Genomic DNA, 19,571 nt, shown 5'->3' with positions numbered 1-19,571 from the left:
ATAAAAGTTTGATAATGTTGAAATCTTTCGTGATACACTTTCTACTAATCTGAAGGAGTCTCTGGAGCAGTTGCTTAAAAACCTTGTACAGAAGTACACAGACCTTTCTGCACAGGAGGTTAAATCAACGGTTACTATTGCCTAAACTGGATATACAGAGTATTAGGTCTAGTTTGACGCAAGCTGATACATTGACAGCAGTATTGTTTTGTATATTCTGCACTGTGATCTATTAACTATATTGAGCATAATCAGGCCATGAGGCCAATTATTTCGATTGTATTCTAGTTAGTTGCTAGTTAATTATTGCTTAATTATGGTTTTGAAACCTCTAGCTAGCTTCTCTTAGATAAACAAATGGGGAAGACTGTTATACGCTGTTCTTTAATTATGGTGCTGAGAAAGTCAAGACATACAAGAGGATCATTAAAGAAGAAAAAGAAGAAGAAGTCGTACTCATATAAACAATATTCACTCACACGACTATTGGTTGTTACCTTGTAATTCACCAATGTGTAGTATAAGCAAACATAGCTTCACAAGACTTTTGGATTATTGACTAAGAAAACACTCTGTTTGGTGTAGAAGAAGTGATTGACTAGCAAAACATGGCTTCATCATCCTGCATTATTTACATTCTCCAACTTGCAATTGTATCTTTGGTTGTAGCTGAATACCCTCACAATTCATCATCGTCTAAAGCAAGCGATGCAGAAAGAGAAGCTCTTGTCAGGACGGGATGGTGGGGGAACCAAATTACTTTGTATACCACTTCAAAGCAGCAACACTGTAAATGGCCAGGCATCAGCTGCAGTAAGGCGGCTAGAGTAGTTTCTATACGACTTGAACGATATAATATAGGAGATGAGCTTGGGAAACTCAACTTATCTTCTTTCACATACCTGCAAAATCTTATTCTTTCATACTGTCAGCTTAATGGAACCATTCCTTACCAGATTGGTGAGCTTTCGGAACTCAAATATCTCTCCCTCCGCAACAACGATCTTACAGGTAAGTTACCTTCTTTCCTGGGAAACCTCACTCAACTAGAGAGGCTTGAATTATCTTACAATAGTCTCAGTGGGATCATTCCTTCAGAATTAGGAAATTTAAGCAGGTTATCTGATTTAGTCCTTGGGAATAATTATCTAAATGGGTTCATTCCACGGGAACTAGGGAACCTTGGTAATTTGGGCAGTTTAGACCTCGCGGAAAACTACCTGACAGGGGCAGTCCCGTTAGCTTTGGGTTCCTTAACTACACTCAACTACCTGGACATAAGTTCCAATCAGTTAAAGGGCTCTTTAGCTTCTCAGCTGGCTAACCTCACTCTTCTTCAATTACTTGATGTCGCTGATAATCGTCTCACTGGGTCCATACCGGTTTTTAAGAATTCCAGCAGTATGTACTATCTTAAACTCTCCCGCAATTTGCTGAGTGGATTCATTCCACTGGAACTAGGGAACCTGCGTGATTTAAACACTCTAGACCTTGCGGAAAACCACCTGACAGGAGCAGTCCCGTTAGCTTTGGGTTCCTTGACTGGACTAAACTACCTCAACCTAAGCTTCAATCATCTCACTGGCTCTATACCAATTTTGAAGAACTGCAGCAGTCGACCGTTTCTTTTACTAGACCTCTCCCATAATTTATTCAGTAAAAACTTACCAGAAGAATTTGGAAACTGTTCTTATTTAGACACGGTCTGTTTGTCAAATTTAGGGTTCTTCGATTTCAGTTACTTCTGCAATCTTTCTGACACAACCCGATCGACCAATGCTCCATTTGGGCTCGACAATAAAGTCTTTCTCATATTATCAATTGTTCTTCCTATTACAATTGGCATTCCAGTTTTGATTCTAGCCTTCTTATTCTTTTATCGGCTTACACGCGCAGAAAATCAAAACAAGCTTAATGAGAGGAATGGTGATATGTGTTCCGTATGGAACTTTGATGGAAACATTGCATATGAGGACATTATAAGAGCAACAAATGATTTTGATATCAGGTGTTGCATTGGAACTGGTGGCTATGGCAGTGTATATGAAGCCACACTACCGAGCGGTAAAACTGTGGCACTCAAAAAACTTCATCGCCTGGAAGCTGAGGAACCAGCTTTTGATAGAAGCTTTAAAAATGAAGTGCACATTTTGTCGAGTATAAGGCACAAGAATATTGTGAAACTCTATGGTTTTTGCTTGCACAATCGTTGCATGTTTCTAGTTTACGAGTATATGGAGAAGGGAAGTTTATTTTGTGCTCTGAGAGATGATGCCCATGCCATGGAATTAGATTGGACTAAGAGGGTGAACATTGTGAAAGGAATAGCACATGCTATATCTTACATGCACAATGATTGCACTCCTCCTATAGTTCATCGAGACATATCAAGTAACAACATACTTTTGAACTCCAAATTGGAGGGATTTGTTGCTGATTTTGGTGCCTCAAGGTTGCTTGACCCGGATTCATCCAATCAAACTATGGTTGCAGGAACTTATGGTTACATTGCTCCAGGTTATCTCTCTTTCCAACATGTCACAAGTTTTTACTTTTAGCATTTTTTTTGTCACTGGTATATATTATGTAGGATAATCTTTTAACATGTTTGTTTAATTCTGAACTCTCCAGAACTTGCATACACGATGGTGGTGACTGAAAAATGTGATGTGTATAGTTTCGGAGTGGTAGCACTAGAAATCATGATGGGAAGCCATCCAGGAGACCTCATCTCGTCATTCACAACACCTCAATCCACTCAAAGTCGAATGCTGAGTGATGTACTAGACACACGTCTCCCGCGTCCAACAAGACAACAAGAACTTGACATTATTCTTGTTCTGAGACGAGCATTGGCATGTCTAAGCTCAAATCCCAACTTCCGGCCATCTATGATTAGTGTGTCTCAGAAGTTTTCAAAGGCTCCAAATTTATCTGCAAACTCTATTTATACCACTCCATTTTAACATGTTCAGTTGATCATATAGTACCTGAAATCATGGCAATAAGTAATTTTCATTTGTGTTGTAATTTCTTATATTCAGCAGGAATTCTAAGTACTCTGCTGAGCATTACAAGGCCACATACTCTATGCTTTTTCAACTCTGTTTAACTTGCAGGATAGCACATCAATAGAAACTTGCTCTTCTCCTGTAATTTAGCTCAACCATTTTTCAATCTCTTATTTTCGGCTAATGCTCTACTAAGCAAAAATTTAATATTATGTGCACCATGAGATAGGTATCGACTTATCTGTTATCTCTTATCATTCCAGATTCTGAGTTCAATTATCGCTAGTCCCGGAGATTCTTTACAAAATTATACTAGATTATTCATTAGCAGCAGGGTTACAGATTTCGGAAATCGAAATTATTCGGTTGATGTACCGATTTGTGATTTATCGGACAATTTTTAAAAAACCAAATTTTTTTATCAGCGATTTTTCAGGAATCGATTAAATCGAACAAATATTTTTAACCGATTTTTTAGCGATTTATCGACGACTTTTGAAAAGCAGCAGCATTGTGCCCCTAGCTAGTGAGGAAATAACATCAAGTTTCTTTATTCTACATTTTAAAGACAAATGGGCCTCACATTGTACACCTATTGGACCAAGCCCATAAGGTAAAATCCAGGTCTCAGGCCCATAACAGAACCAGACGCGGTTTCTAAAACAAATAATTTGATCAATAAAAAACAAAAAAGCTATTTTTTTTTTTAAAAAAAGAGAGAAAATAAAAAGCGAAACTGTGATGGTGATAACACATGAGCACGTTTTGAACCGCACAAGTTTGTCTGAGCTACAGGACAAGCTCACGTAGCTGTCAAAATACAACAGGAGGCAGATCCAATCAGAAACGGCTACGTTTGCCAATACACACTTTTAATTGTTAATATCTTTAAATTCGTATTAGTATTAAATATAAAAATTTCACTTTGATAAATACGAATCCAACGATATCACTCATGACTATATTTGATATTATAAATTAGACGTAAATTAGTAGTCAATCGCTTACCGTGAACAGTACCGAAAGTCAAAAGAGGAAGAACAAAATGGGACGGAGGGAGTATAATATAAGTACTTACATTTTTAATCATTAACTATGATTATGCATAATGGTACTTCTAATTAGTTGAGACTTTAACAATTCGTCTGTTTAGCAGGCTACAGCTGCATGTTAAGTACGTGACTCAAATTCTTAAAGTCGCAAACTCAAATCGTTATTATTACATAATTTTAAGATTATTTTCTTGGAATGAAATATATTATCGTTAGAAAAAACGTCATATATCTGAAATCGATATCCAAAACCTTTTAACATATATAAATGATAATATTTTTTTATAGTTAAATACGTGGTGATGAATTAAAAATGTCAAATGTCATATCAGGTTATTTTAGAAAAAGTTTGATAACTAATTTCGATATCTAATACTATTCTTGTCTTTATTATTACTAATACGTGATTGTATAACTGAAACAATTATCATTGTAAATATATAAAATATTCTTTTATTTTCTTAAAGATATTTGATACTCGATATTTTGATACAATATACAAATTTAGTTAAATTTATTTGTAGTACTTTGAATTTAAACTATTAAATAAAATTGATAACATATCATAAGATGATATTTCAATAACAAAAATAAATTTTAAAGAAAGTACTCAATTCTTGTTCCCGTTAACTAACTTTAATTTTCATCTTCCGACTCTTAAATATACTATTTCAAAAAAATTCAGAAAATTCAAAAATATTCTCAAATAATTGTCAACGGGCTTTAATCCACCCCTAAATATTTATTTTAAAAAAAAGAATAAAATATCTCAAAATATTTACATTCTCATATGACAAGCAATATATTTTTATTTGTAAAATTTATAATATACATCAAGGATTAATCTCATTAATTGGTAAAACATCATACTGTCAGCTGAAATCAAAATCCGAGCGGCACACGGCCTAACTCCTGCTGTAGCGCCTCTAGTACGGCCTCGGTCAGTCTCATAGCCCTGCGATACACGGCATCGGTGCGCACATCCTGTTGTCTCAAATCAACCATCTCCTGAGATCCTGCCCTAAGTATCTGACAAATTCTATCCCTCGGTATATAATCTGGCTAAAGTGCTCTGACTGGTCCATCCTCTCTGGTCTCGAACAACCCAGGTATCTCTCGACACTGGTCCTGCCATCTCAACCTCCCTCCCTCTCACTCTGGAACTGCTGGTAAGACACCATATGAGGCTCACGAAGATCAGTTTGAGAACCTCTAGTAGGTAATGGCTGGTCAACAACTACCTCATCCATGAACTCCTGCTGAGGGAACTGGTATATCCCAGGTACAGGTGCATAAATAGCCAATGGTGCGGAAAATAAGACAGGCTGCTCTGGGGGTGCAAACATGGGTGGCTCTGGCTGTGGTTTCTAAGCACGATGCCCAGATAGACTGTCGTAATAAGAAGGTAATTGTAAAGACACCAGGCGAAAGGATAGTAACGTTTAAGGGCCAGAAGCAAGCAAAGAAGTTCTTAACGATGATCCAAGCTAAAATGTTGCTACGACAAGGATGCGAGCATTTTATTGCATATGTAATTAATAGAAGTCAGGAGCCAGCAAAACTTGAAGATATTCCGGTAGTCAATGAATTTCCAGACGTGTTTTCCAATGAGTTACCAGGACTTCCTCCAGACAGAGAAATTGAGTTTGCAATCGACTTAGCACCTGGAACGGAACCAGTATCCAAGGCCCCGTACAGAATGGCGCCCGTCAAAATGAAAGAATTAGCAAAGCAATTGCAAGAGTTGTTAGAGAAAGGAGTAATCAGACCTAGTGTATCTCCGTGGGGTGCACCGGTTTTATTTGTCAAGAAGAAGGATGGGAGCATGAGACTGTGCATCGACTATCGAGAGCTCAACAAGCTTACAATCAAGAACAAGTATCTGTTACCTCAAATTGATGATTTGTTTGACCAGTTGAAAGGAGCCAAGTACTTCTCCAAGATTGATTTGAGATCGGGATATCACCAACTAAAGATTAAGCCAGAGGATATACCAAAGACAGCTTTCAGAACAAGGTACGGACATTATGAATTTTTAGTGATGTCTTTTGGATTAACCAATGCCCGACAACATTTATGGACCTGATGAACATAATTTTTAAGAAATACTTGGACAAGTTTGTTATTGTTTTTATAGATGATATTTTGATTTATTCAAAGACTGAAGAGGATCATGCAGAACATTTGAGGACAGCTTTGGAGATTTTGAGGAAGAAAAAGTTATATGCTAAATTCTCGAAGTGTGAGTTTTGGCTACAGGAAGTTCAGTTCTAAGAACACATAGTCAGTAATTAAGGGATCAAAGTGGAACCAGCAAAAATTGAAGCTATTACGAATTGGGAAAGGCCGAAAACACCAACAGAAGTAAGAAGTTTCTTGGCATTAGCGGGATATTATCGGTGATTTGTTCAAAATTTCTCAAGGATTACAACACCATTGACAAAGCTTACATGGAAGCATGAAAAGTTTATATGGAACGACAAATGTGAAGAAAGCTTTCAGGAATTGAAGCAAAGATCAATTACAGCACCTGTTTTGTCACTTCCAGATGACTAAGGGAATTTTGTAATCTATAGCGATGCTTCTCATAAAGGACTAGGATGTGTTCTGATGCAGCACGATAAGGTTATTGCATATGCGTCAAGGCAACTAAAACTACATGAACAAAAGTATCATACTCATGATTTGGAGCTAGCAGCCATATTATTCGCTTTGAAGATTTGGAGACATTATTTTATGGAGAAAAATGTGAGATTTATACAGATCACAAAAGTTTGAAGTACATATTCACACAAAAAAAAGCTTAATATGAGACAAAGAAGATGGTTAGAGTTGATTAAGGATTACGATTGCACGATTAACTACCATCCCGGCAAAGCAAATGTTGTGGCGGACACATTAAGTCGAAAAGAAAAGTTGAATGTGTTATCAGTACCCAATGAGATATTCAAGGAATTTCAGAAATTGGAATTGGAGATCAGAGTTTGCAAGCCTGATGAAGCAAAAATGTATAGTATGACTTTCCAGCCAGAGTTGTTAGAAAAGATAAGGAAGTGTCAAGAGGAGATAATGGATTACGACATTAATCGTTTGGTAGGTGAAGAGTTGTGCACACAAAAGGACGATCAAGGTATTCTTAGGTTTTCTTGTAGAATTTGGATTCCACCAGTAACGGAATTGAAGAATGAAATTTTACAGGAAGCTCATAATTCAAGGTATTCAATCCATCCAGGGAGTACAAAGATGTACAGAGATTTAAAGGAAAATTATTGGTGGCCAGATATGAAGAGGGAGATTGCAGAATGGGTTAGCAGATGTTATACATGTCAGAGAGTTAAGGCAGAGCACCAGAGACCAAGTGGATTATTTCAGCCATTAGAGATTCTAGAATGGAAGTGGGAGCACATTGCTATGGATTTCATAGTCGGATTACCAAGGACAAAAGCTAATCACGATGCCATTTGGGTTATAGTGGACAGACTTACCAAGTCAGCTCATTTTCTGCCTATAAATAAAAGTTTTTCACTAGACAAGTTGGTCCATATGTACCTGAAAGAGATCGTAGTTCGTCATGGAGTTCCTGTGTCTATTGTATCCGATCGAGATCCGAGATTTAATTCGAGATTTTGGAAGAGTTTTCAAGAATGTTTGGGAACGAGACTGAATATGAGTACGGCCTACCATCCACAGACGGATGACCAAAGTGAACAAACAATCCAGACAATTGAAGACATGTTACACGTTTGTGCTATTGATTTCAAAGGAAGTTGGGATGAGCATTTACCCTTGGTAGAATTTGCTTACAACAACAGTTATCATGCCAGTATTGGGATGCCACCATATAAGCTCTTTATGGACGCAAATGCCGATCTCCAGTATATTGGGATGAAGTAGGAGAACGCAAGATACTTGGGCCTGAATTGGTGTAACAGACGAAGGAAGTTGTTGAAGTAATCCAGAAGAGATTAATAGCAGCACAAGACCGTCAGAGGAAGTATGCAGACCAATCAAGGAAAGATAAGGAATTTGAAGAAGGAAATCTAGTATTGCTGAAAGTATTGCCGTAGAAGGGATTGACAAAATTTGGGAGGAAAGAAAAACTGAGCCCTAGATATGTCGGACCTTTTGAGATTCTAAAGCGTGTTCGTAAAGTAGTTTATGAGTTGGCGTTACCCCCCGCACATGGAACACATTTACAATGTTTTTCACGTATCGATGCTTAAGAAGTATAATCCCGACTCCAGGCATGTAATTGAGTACGAGCCAATAGAACTTCAAGCAGATTTGTCATATGTGGAGAGTCCGATAGAGATTCTAGAAGAAGGAGAGAAAGTATTAAGAAATAAAGTGGTAAAGTTAGTAAGAGTATTGTGGAGAAACCCAAAGGTTGAAGAGTTGATAAGTGGCATTTTATACCACTTAGAACGTCTTAAAATGGCTTAAATTGGTGTCTTGAAATCAAGTATTTTGTGTATTTGATGCGTTTTTCTAGTGTTTATGCATTTCAGGGTATTAGTTGCATTTCGGAGGAGGAATCATCAAGAATAAGCCTTGGCATGTGTTCGCCATTGCGAGAGGAAAAGAACGGGCAGATTACGGCGAAGTAGCGGAGCAAACCTGGAAATTTTCCATTAGGGTCCTGCGCGCCCGCGCAGCAATGCTGAGCGGCCGCGCAGCAGCCTTGCGCGCCCGCGCAGCAGCCTTGCGCGCCCGCGCAGAAATGCTGAGCGGCCGCGCAGGGTCGGGGAAAATAATATATTGTTTTAGACTTCTACTTCTGTTTGGCTTCCAACTTCTATGTAATCTGAGTTTTATGAGACTATTATATAAGTAGATTTGAGACGTTTTTCACAGATTATTAAGAGGGGATTATGTTTTAGATTGTGTTTTGCAAGAAGCGAAGGAGATAAGGAAGAAGACCGATTAGCACACAGCAACGAAGAGGAAGCATATATTCTTGTGATTCTTGTTTCGTTGTAACGTTGGATGCTAGTTTTCTTGCTTTGACTTATTTACTCTTGTGACGTACTCTGTTTTAATATAATTAGATTAGTTATTATTTTCTTGTGTTCATTTATCATGATTTCATATGAACCCATGATGGCGATAAGTTCTATTATGGGCTAATCGTGATCATGGGGTTGCAACGGATTTATTATGGAATTCTTTAGTTAATTGTTTAATACTTTAGTGTGTGATGATTGCATGATATCTAGTATTGGTTGTGCGTATTCGTCTTATGTGCGTCGCGAACATATAAGATAGGGTGTTAATCTCTTGTGAAGCGACGATGGATCTTGAGATTTAGAACTTGCCATGCTAGCATAGGTTCATGTACGTTGTGCATGATTAGTGGGTAACTCTAACAGTTTTACTTGCCCTATGTAATCAAAAGGAATAACTTGTGCTTAAATCGTTGTGTTGTCAATTTCTGTAGACATATAGGAACTCAACATAATTGATGACTATTCAATTTCTATCTTAATTGTGGATGTTTGGTAGAATGGTATTAGTACAATGAAAGTTGGCTTTTATCAGTTTTGTGTTATTCGGTTAATATCATCACTGTCACATGCTAAAGGTAATAACAATGGCTATAGAAGGAAGTAATAATGAAGTTGTGATCTCATGAGTGTTTTATTATTGATAAATTGAAGTGTTAGTTAAGTGGTTAATTAAGTAGTTAATTATAGTTAATATTTAATCAACAATTTTAAGTGATATTATCTTAACATTGAGAAGTAATCATACATTGGTGAGTGAGTTAAATTAGACAATAAATTAGTCTGAGTCTCTGAGGGAACGAACTAGAAAGTAGTCTATATTACTTGCGAATGCGTATACTTGCGTGAATATTAGTGCGTGATTTCGCCCTAACAAGTTTTTGGCGCCGCTGCCGGGGACTCGGCGTATTTGTTTAGTTTATGTACTTACCATCATTGGTCATTAGGACTCAGTGATTAGGACGTAGTAGTTAATTACTCTTTTCGGTTGTGTTTCAGGTACTTAGCAAACGTTTATGCAAACTCGTTCTCGTGCTCGGAAGAGGACCTTAGATACAGCTGAGGAGAAAGACGAAGTTCTTGATACACCGGAGAAGTTAGATTTTGAGGATTCGGATTCAGGAACTGAGCAGAAAGAACTAGTAAACAAGGGAGATCATATTGTTCAAGCTGATCCAGCTCTTATGGATTTTTCTCGGCCTAAAATTGATGACATTCAGTCAAGCATCCTTCATCCGGCTATTCAAGCTAACACCTTTGAAATCAAGCCGGGCACTATTCAGATGATGCAGAATTCTGTTTCTTTTGGAGGAGCGGCAACTGAAGACCCCAACATGCACATAAGGAATTTTGTCGAGATCTGCAGCACTTTTAAGTATAATGGCATGACTGATGAGGCTATCAAGTTGAGGCTTTTCCCATTCTCACTGAGGGATAAGGCTAAAGACTGGTTATATTCTGAACCAGCTGGGTCAATCACTACGTGGCAAGATCTTGCGCAAAAGTTTCTAGTGAAGTTTTATCCAATGGCAAAGACTGCTGCTATGAGGTGTGCTCTTACTCAGTTTGCGCAGCAACCTACAGAATCTATGTGCGAGGCTTGGGAACGCTACAAGGAAATGTTGAGAAAATGTCCACATCATGGAATGCCGGATTGGATGGTAATCACTGGTTTTTATAATGGTTTGGGGGCTCAATCTCGGCCCATGCTCGATGCAGCAGCTGGAGGCGCCTTATGGGCTAAAAGCTATACTGAGGCGTACAATCTTATTGAGACGATGGCTGCAAATGAGCATCTGTAATATCCCGTAATTTTTTAGAATTCGATTAATAAAAGAATAATAGAATAAAAAAGATTAAAATTAGATAAGGACTAGGATTTAAAATTGAATTAGACTAAAGGGCCTAAAATTTGGATCCAATTCTATTATGGATAACTTGTAGATAAAGATATAGGGTTTGGTATCGTTATAAATACACCATATTCGTCTTCCTCGTTTTTTATATAAAAATTCGTAGGGCTCTTCTCAGTAACAATCAGCTGTTTTGTAAAATTCGTAGAAAATTCATCGTAAGTCGGAATTCAGTGATTCTGGACTTTTCGGAGAGGTCTTTTCGTTCTCTACAACTTTCGTGTTTCGTGTTTTTCAAGATAACATCGTTTAGAGGGTCAAAATCGAGTAATTTTAGATCTGGTCATTTTTTGAGGTAAGTTTTCGATCGATCTTGCTAGTGTTTTTAAAATTGTGTGTTGTGCGTTTATATTTGATTATCAAAACTTGGGCTAAGTGATCATATATTTGATATTATTATGTGATATAGAATATGTATCGATGTATATATGTGATGTCTAGACGATAATTTGAGATCTTTGATTTGTGCCATGGTTTGTGAAAATATCGAATAAGAACTTAGGACCGCAGTCACCGGATTGTAGTGACAGTTTTCAGAAAATTTAGGACCGTTATCACCGGGTTGTAGTGGTCTTGGCATGAGTTATTGATTTTGGAATTATTGTTGTCTATGTGCCATGTGTATTGTGTGTATCGAATAAGAATAAGAATAAGAAAGTGTATGGAAAGTGTTTGTTTCGTATATCGTATCGTATAGATTATCGTATTTTGTTATATGTGTGTGTGTTACTTGGCCTACTAGTTGGATCGATTGGTCTCTTGCTGGGCTGTATAGCTCATTCTTACAATTTCAGGTTTCGTCTAAGATTTCGACTTGGATAGCATTGGTGTTCGAGGACATTAGTTTTGGAGTAGATTGACTTTTGGAACGCTTCCGTTAGCTGCGCTTTTGTAATAGTCTCCTTTGTAATTGAATTTTGGATTAGTAAATTGTATTTGCTTTTAGTTTTTGGTTTAGAATTAATGGTCCGGATGTGCGGGTCGTTACAGTTGGTATCAGAGCAGGCTGTCTTTCGGAGTGTATTAGGTATGGGACTAGTACATTCCCTAGGATTCGATCTTGTGGACCATAGTTTGACCTTTGGTAGATCAGGGGGTAGATGTGTCTCGAACTTTAGGATTGTTGTGAATTTGGGGACCAAATTCTTTTTAAGGAGGGTAGTATGTAATATCCCGTAATTTTTTAGAATTCGATTAATAAAAGAATAATAGAATAAAAAAGATTAAAATTAGATAAGGACTAGGATTTAAAATTGAATTAGACTAAAGGGCCTAAAATTTGGATCCAATTCTATTATGGATAACTTGTAGATAAAGATATAGGGTTTGGTATCGTTATAAATACACCATATTCGTCTTCCTCGTTTTTTATATAAAAATTCGTAGGGCTCTTCTCAGTAACAATCAGCTGTTTTGTAAAATTCGTAGAAAATTCATCGTAAGTCGGAATTCAGTGATTCTGGACTTTTCGGAGAGGTCTTTTCGTTCTCTACAACTTTCGTGTTTCGTGTTTTTCAAGATAACATCGTTTAGAGGGTCAAAATCGAGTAATTTTAGATCTGGTCATTTTTTGAGGTAAGTTTTCGATCGATCTTGCTAGTGTTTTTAAAATTGTGTGTTGTGCGTTTATATTTGATTATCAAAACTTGGGCTAAGTGATCATATATTTGATATTATTATGTGATATAGAATATGTATCGATGTATATATGTGATGTCTAGACGATAATTTGAGATCTTTGATTTGTGCCATGGTTTGTGAAAATATCGAATAAGAACTTAGGACCGCAGTCACCGGATTGTAGTGACAGTTTTCAGAAAATTTAGGACCGTTATCACCGGGTTGTAGTGGTCTTGGCATGAGTTATTGATTTTGGAATTATTGTTGTCTATGTGCCATGTGTATTGTGTGTATCGAATAAGAATAAGAATAAGAAAGTGTATGAAAAGTGTTTGTTTCGTATATCGTATCGTATAGATTATCGTATTTTGTTATATGTGTGTGTGTTACTTGGCCTACTAGTTGGATCGATTGGTCTCTTGCTGGGCTGTATAGCTCATTCTTATAATTTCAGGTTTCGTCTAAGATTTCGACTTGGATAGCATTGGTGTTCGAGGACATTAGTTTTGGAGTAGATTGACTTTTGGAACGCTTCCGTTAGCTGCGCTTTTGTAATAGTCTCCTTTGTAATTGAATTTTGGATTAGTAAATTGTATTTGCTTTTAGTTTTGGTTAGAATTAATGGTCCGGATGTGCGGGTCGTTACAGTTGGTATCAGAGCAGGCTGTCTTTCGGAGTGTATTAGGTATGGGACTAGTACATTCCCTAGGATTCGATCTTGTGGACCATAGTTTGACCTTTGGTAGATCAGGGGGTAGATGTGTCTCGAACTTTAGGATTGTTGTGAATTTGGGGACCAAATTCTTTTTAAGGAGGGTAGTATGTAATATCCCGTAATTTTTTAGAATTCGATTAATAAAAGAATAATAGAATAAAAAAGATTAAAATTAGATAAGGACTAGGATTTAAAATTGAATTAGACTAAAGGGCCTAAAATTTGGATCCAATTCTATTATGGATAACTTGTAGATAAAGATATAGGGTTTGGTATCGTTATAAATACACCATATTCGTCTTCCTCGTTTTTTATATAAAAATTCGTAGGGCTCTTCTCAGTAACAATCAGCTGTTTTGTAAAATTCGTAGAAAATTCATTGTAAGTCGGAATTCAGTGATTCTGGACTTTTCGGAGAGGTCTTTTCGTTCTCTACAACTTTCGTGTTTCGTGTTTTTCAAGATAACATCGTTTAGAGGGTCAAAATCGAGTAATTTTAGATCTGGTCATTTTTTGAGGTAAGTTTTCGATCGATCTTGCTAGTGTTTTTAAAATTGTGTGTTGTGCGTTTATATTTGATTATCAAAACTTGGGCTAAGTGATCATATATTTGATATTATTATGTGATATAGAATATGTATCGATGTATATATGTGATGTCTAGACGATAATTTGAGATCTTTGATTTGTGCCATGGTTTGTGAAAATATCGAATAAGAACTTAGGACCGCAGTCACCGGATTGTAGTGACAGTTTTCAGAAAATTTAGGACCGTTATCACCGGGTTGTAGTGGTCTTGGCATGAGTTATTGATTTTGGAATTATTGTTGTCTATGTGCCATGTGTATTGTGTGTATCGAATAAGAATAAGAATAAGAAAGTGTATGGAAAGTGTTTGTTTCGTATATCGTATCGTATAGATTATCGTATTTTGTTATATGTGTGTGTGTTACTTGGCCTACTAGTTGGATCGATTGGTCTCTTGCTGGGCTGTATAGCTCATTCTTACAATTTCAGGTTTCGTCTAAGATTTCGACTTGGATAGCATTGGTGTTCGAGGACATTAGTTTTGGAGTAGATTGACTTTTGGAACGCTTCCGTTAGCTGCGCTTTTGTAATAGTCTCCTTTGTAATTGAATTTTGGATTAGTAAATTGTATTTGCTTTTAGTTTTGGTTTAGAATTAATGGTCCGGATGTGCGGGTCGTTACAGCATCAAAACCCAACTCAGAGGATGACATCAGACAAGGTAGCAGGTATTCTGGAAGTTGATGCAGCCACCGCTATTGCAGCCCAGCTCCAAGCGCTATCAATGAAGGTTGATTCTTTGGCTACGTATGGAGTTAATCAAATAGCTATGGTTTGTGAGCTTTGTGCAGGTTCTCATGCTACGGATCAGTGTTCTCTTGTCAATGAATCTGTTCAGTATGTGAATAATTATCAGCGACAACAGCAGCCTGTGCCAGCGACCTATCATCCTAATAACAGAAATCATCCAAATTTCAGCTGGGGAAATAATCAGAATGCTATTCAACCACCATATCAGCAAGGAGTGAGTAAACAGTTTAACCCCCAATTCTGATAATTTGATACTTCCCCCGTCCCACTAAATTTTTTACGTAACTTTTACTCATGTTTAACACGTATTTTAAGACTAATATAAAATATATTTTTATAAAAATTTAGATATTATATTTTTATTTTAAAAAAAATATTCAAAATTATTTAGGAAACGATAGTTTTAAAATACGTGCAAATCTACCGTAGCCTACAGAATTTAATGGGAGGAGAAAAGTACTTTATAACTATTTTGAAAACCAAATTAAGAAATTTAACGTCTAAAACAACATAAGGTAAATTTCCTTAAAAACACTTTCCAAACACAATAACTCCACTTTCACAACCCAACTCAACTAAACACATCAACACGCATACACACACCACACAAAAACACACACACACCACACACACAAACAGATTACGCAGCTGAAGAACACCAACAACATGGCCTTAGATTACTACACAATCCTCAAAGTCGACAAAACAGCAACAGAAGAAGACCTAAAGAAGGCCTACAAGAAGCGAGCAATGAAATGGCATCCAGACAAGAACACTTCAAACAAGCTCGAAGCTGAGTCAAAGTTCAAGCAGATCTCCGAAGCTTATGATGTTTTGAGCGATCCATCGAAGCGGCAGATCTATGATCTGTACGGCGAGGTGAGGTCGGAGGAGCCGAAGGAGAAAGAAGTGAAGAGACGTTTTGAACCGCACAAGTTTGTCTGAGCTACAGGACAAGCTCACGTAGCTGTCAAAATACAACAGGAGGCAGATCCAATCAGAAACGGCTACGTTTGCCAATACACACTTTTAATTGTTAATATTTTTAAATTCGTATTAGTATTAAATATAAAAATTTCACTTTGATAAATACGAATCCAACGATATCACTCATGACTATATTTGATATTATAAATTAGACGTAAATTAGTAGTCAATCGCTTACCGTGAACAGTACCGAAAGTCAAAAGAGGAAGAACAAAATGGGACGGAGGGAGTATAATATAAGTACTTACATTTTTAATCATTAACTATGATTATGCATAATGGTACTTCTAATTAGTTGAGACTTTAACAATTCGTCTGTTTAGCAGGCTACAGCTGCATGTTAAGTACGTGACTCAAATTCTTAAAGTCGCAAACTCAAATCGTTATTATTACATAATTTTAAGATTATTTTCTTGGAATGAAATATATTATCGTTAGAAAAAACGTCATATATCTGAAATCGATATCCAAAACCTTTTAACATATATAAATGATAATATTTTTTTATAGTTAAATACGTGGTGATGAATTAAAAATGTCAAATGTCATATCAGGTTATTTTAGAAAAAGTTTGATAACTAATTTCGATATCTAATACTATTCTTGTCTTTATTATTACTAATACGTGATTGTATAACTGAAACAATTATCATTGTAAATATATAAAATATTCTTTTATTTTCTTAAAGATATTTGATACTCGATATTTTGATACAATATACAAATTTAGTTAAATTTATTTGTAGTACTTTGAATTTAAACTATTAAATAAAATTGATAACATATCATAAGATGATATTTCAATAACAAAAATAAATTTTAAAGAAAGTACTCAATTCTTGTTCCCGTTAACTAACTTTAATTTTCATCTTCCGACTCTTAAATATACTATTTCAAAAAAATTCAGAAAATTCAAAAATATTCTCAAATAATTGTCAACGGGCTTTAATCCACCCCTAAATATTTATTTTAAAAAAAAGAATAAAATATCTCAAAATATTTACATTCTCATATGACAAGCAATATATTTTTATTTGTAAAATTTATAATATACATCAAGGATTAATCTCATTAATTGGTAAAACATCATACTGTCAGCTGAAATCAAAATCCGAGCGGCACACGGCCTAACTCCTGCTGTAGCGCCTCTAGTACGGCCTCGGTCAGTCTCATAGCCCTGCGATACACGGCATCGGTGCGCACATCCTGTTGTCTCAAATCAACCATCTCCTGAGATCCTGCCCTAAGTATCTGACAAATTCTATCCCTCGGTATATAATCTGGCTAAAGTGCTCTGACTGGTCCATCCTCTCTGGTCTCGAACAACCCAGGTATCTCTCGACACTGGTCCTGCCATCTCAACCTCCCTCCCTCTCACTCTGGAACTGCTGGTAAGACACCATATGAGGCTCACGAAGATCAGTTTGAGAACCTCTAGTAGGTAATGGCTGGTCAACAACTACCTCATCCATGAACTCCTGCTGAGGGAACTGGTATATCCCAGGTACAGGTGCATAAATAGCCAATGGTGCGGAAAATAAGACAGGCTGCTCTGGGGGTGCAAACATGGGTGGCTCTGGCTGTGGTTTCTAAGCACGATGCCCAGATAGACTGTCGTAATAAGAAGGTAATTGTAAAGACACCAGGCGAAAGGATAGTAACGTTTAAGGGCCAGAAGCAAGCAAAGAAGTTCTTAACGATGATCCAAGCTAAAATGTTGCTACGACAAGGATGCGAGCATTTTATTGCATATGTAATTAATAGAAGTCAGGAGCCAGCAAAACTTGAAGATATTCCGGTAGTCAATGAATTTCCAGACGTGTTTTCCAATGAGTTACCAGGACTTCCTCCAGACAGAGAAATTGAGTTTGCAATCGACTTAGCACCTGGAACGGAACCAGTATCCAAGGCCCCGTACAGAATGGCGCCCGTCAAAATGAAAGAATTAGCAAAGCAATTGCAAGAGTTGTTAGAGAAAGGAGTAATCAGACCTAGTGTATCTCCGTGGGGTGCACCGGTTTTATTTGTCAAGAAGAAGGATGGGAGCATGAGACTGTGCATCGACTATCGAGAGCTCAACAAGCTTACAATCAAGAACAAGTATCTGTTACCTCAAATTGATGATTTGTTTGACCAGTTGAAAGGAGCCAAGTACTTCTCCAAGATTGATTTGAGATCGGGATATCACCAACTAAAGATTAAGCCAGAGGATATACCAAAGACAGCTTTCAGAACAAGGTACGGACATTATGAATTTTTAGTGATGTCTTTTGGATTAACCAATGCCCGACAACATTTATGGACCTGATGAACATAATTTTCAAGAAATACTTGGACAAGTTTGTTATTGTTTTTATAGATGATATTTTGATTTATTCAAAGACTGAAGAGGATCATGCAGAACATTTGAGGACAGCTTTGGAGATTTTGAGGAAGAAAAAGTTATATGCTAAATTCTCGAAGTGTGAGTTTTGGCTACAGGAAGTTCAGTTCTAAGAACACATAGTCAGTAATTAAGGGATCAAAGTGGAACCAGCAAAAATTGAAGCTATTACGAATTGGGAAAGGCCGAAAACACCAACAGAAGTAAGAAGTTTCTTGGCATTAGCGGGATATTATCGGTGATTTGTTCAAAATTTCTCAAGGATTACAACACCATTGACAAAGCTTACATGGAAGCATGAAAAGTTTATATGGAACGACAAATGTGAAGAAAGCTTTCAGGAATTGAAGCAAAGATCAATTACAGCACCTGTTTTGTCACTTCCAGATGACTAAGGGAATTTTGTAATCTATAGCGATGCTTCTCATAAAGGACTAGGATGTGTTCTGATGCAGCACGATAAGGTTATTGCATATGCGTCAAGGCAACTAAAACTACATGAACAAAAGTATCATACTCATGATTTGGAGCTAGCAGCCATATTATTCGCTTTGAAGATTTGGAGACATTATTTTATGGAGAAAAATGTGAGATTTATACAGATCACAAAAGTTTGAAGTACATATTCACACAAAAAAAAGCTTAATATGAGACAAAGAAGATGGTTAGAGTTGATTAAGGATTACGATTGCACGATTAACTACCATCCCGGCAAAGCAAATGTTGTGGCGGACACATTAAGTCGAAAAGAAAAGTTGAATGTGTTATCAGTACCCAATGAGATATTCAAGGAATTTCAGAAATTGGAATTGGAGATCAGAGTTTGCAAGCCTGATGAAGCAAAAATGTATAGTATGACTTTCCAGCCAGAGTTGTTAGAAAAGATAAGGAAGTGTCAAGAGGAGATAATGGATTACGACATTAATCGTTTGGTAGGTGAAGAGTTGTGCACACAAAAGGACGATCAAGGTATTCTTAGGTTTTCTTGTAGAATTTGGATTCCACCAGTAACGGAATTGAAGAATGAAATTTTACAGGAAGCTCATAATTCAAGGTATTCAATCCATCCAGGGAGTACAAAGATGTACAGAGATTTAAAGGAAAATTATTGGTGGCCAGATATGAAGAGGGAGATTGCAGAATGGGTTAGCAGATGTTATACATGTCAGAGAGTTAAGGCAGAGCACCAGAGACCAAGTGGATTATTTCAGCCATTAGAGATTCTAGAATGGAAGTGGGAGCACATTGCTATGGATTTCATAGTCGGATTACCAAGGACAAAAGCTAATCACGATGCCATTTGGGTTATAGTGGACAGACTTACCAAGTCAGCTCATTTTCTGCCTATAAATAAAAGTTTTTCACTAGACAAGTTGGTCCATATGTACCTGAAAGAGATCGTAGTTCGTCATGGAGTTCCTGTGTCTATTGTATCCGATCGAGATCCGAGATTTAATTCGAGATTTTGGAAGAGTTTTCAAGAATGTTTGGGAACGAGACTGAATATGAGTACGGCCTACCATCCACAGACGGATGACCAAAGTGAACAA

The 19,571-nt window shown here is 36.8% G+C and overlaps 1 protein-coding gene and 1 non-coding gene across 2 annotated transcripts; one reads left to right on the top strand and one right to left on the bottom strand.

Annotated features, from left to right (window-relative positions):
* Positions 1 to 587: 587 nt before the first annotated feature.
* LOC141678564 (uncharacterized) lies at positions 588 to 3,242 on the top strand. The gene is made up of 2 exons (XM_074484909.1): positions 588 to 2,517; positions 2,632 to 3,242. The coding sequence occupies exons 1-2, from the start codon at positions 609 to 611 to the stop codon at positions 2,964 to 2,966; spliced, it is 2,244 nt and encodes a 747-aa protein (XP_074341010.1). The 5' UTR covers positions 588 to 608; the 3' UTR covers positions 2,967 to 3,242.
* A 7,365-nt stretch (positions 3,243 to 10,607) lies between these two features.
* LOC141681709 (small nucleolar RNA R71) lies at positions 10,608 to 10,714 on the bottom strand. The gene has a single exon (XR_012559135.1). It is a non-coding gene; the product is annotated as a small nucleolar RNA R71 (small nucleolar RNA).
* Positions 10,715 to 19,571: the final 8,857 nt, after the last annotated feature.

Source organism: Apium graveolens, chromosome 8 (assembly GCF_009905375.1).
Source record: "Apium graveolens cultivar Ventura chromosome 8, ASM990537v1, whole genome shotgun sequence".
In the NCBI taxonomy this organism is placed as follows: Eukaryota; Viridiplantae; Streptophyta; class Magnoliopsida; order Apiales; family Apiaceae; genus Apium; species Apium graveolens.
This window is presented reverse-complemented; position numbering and strand designations above follow the sequence as displayed.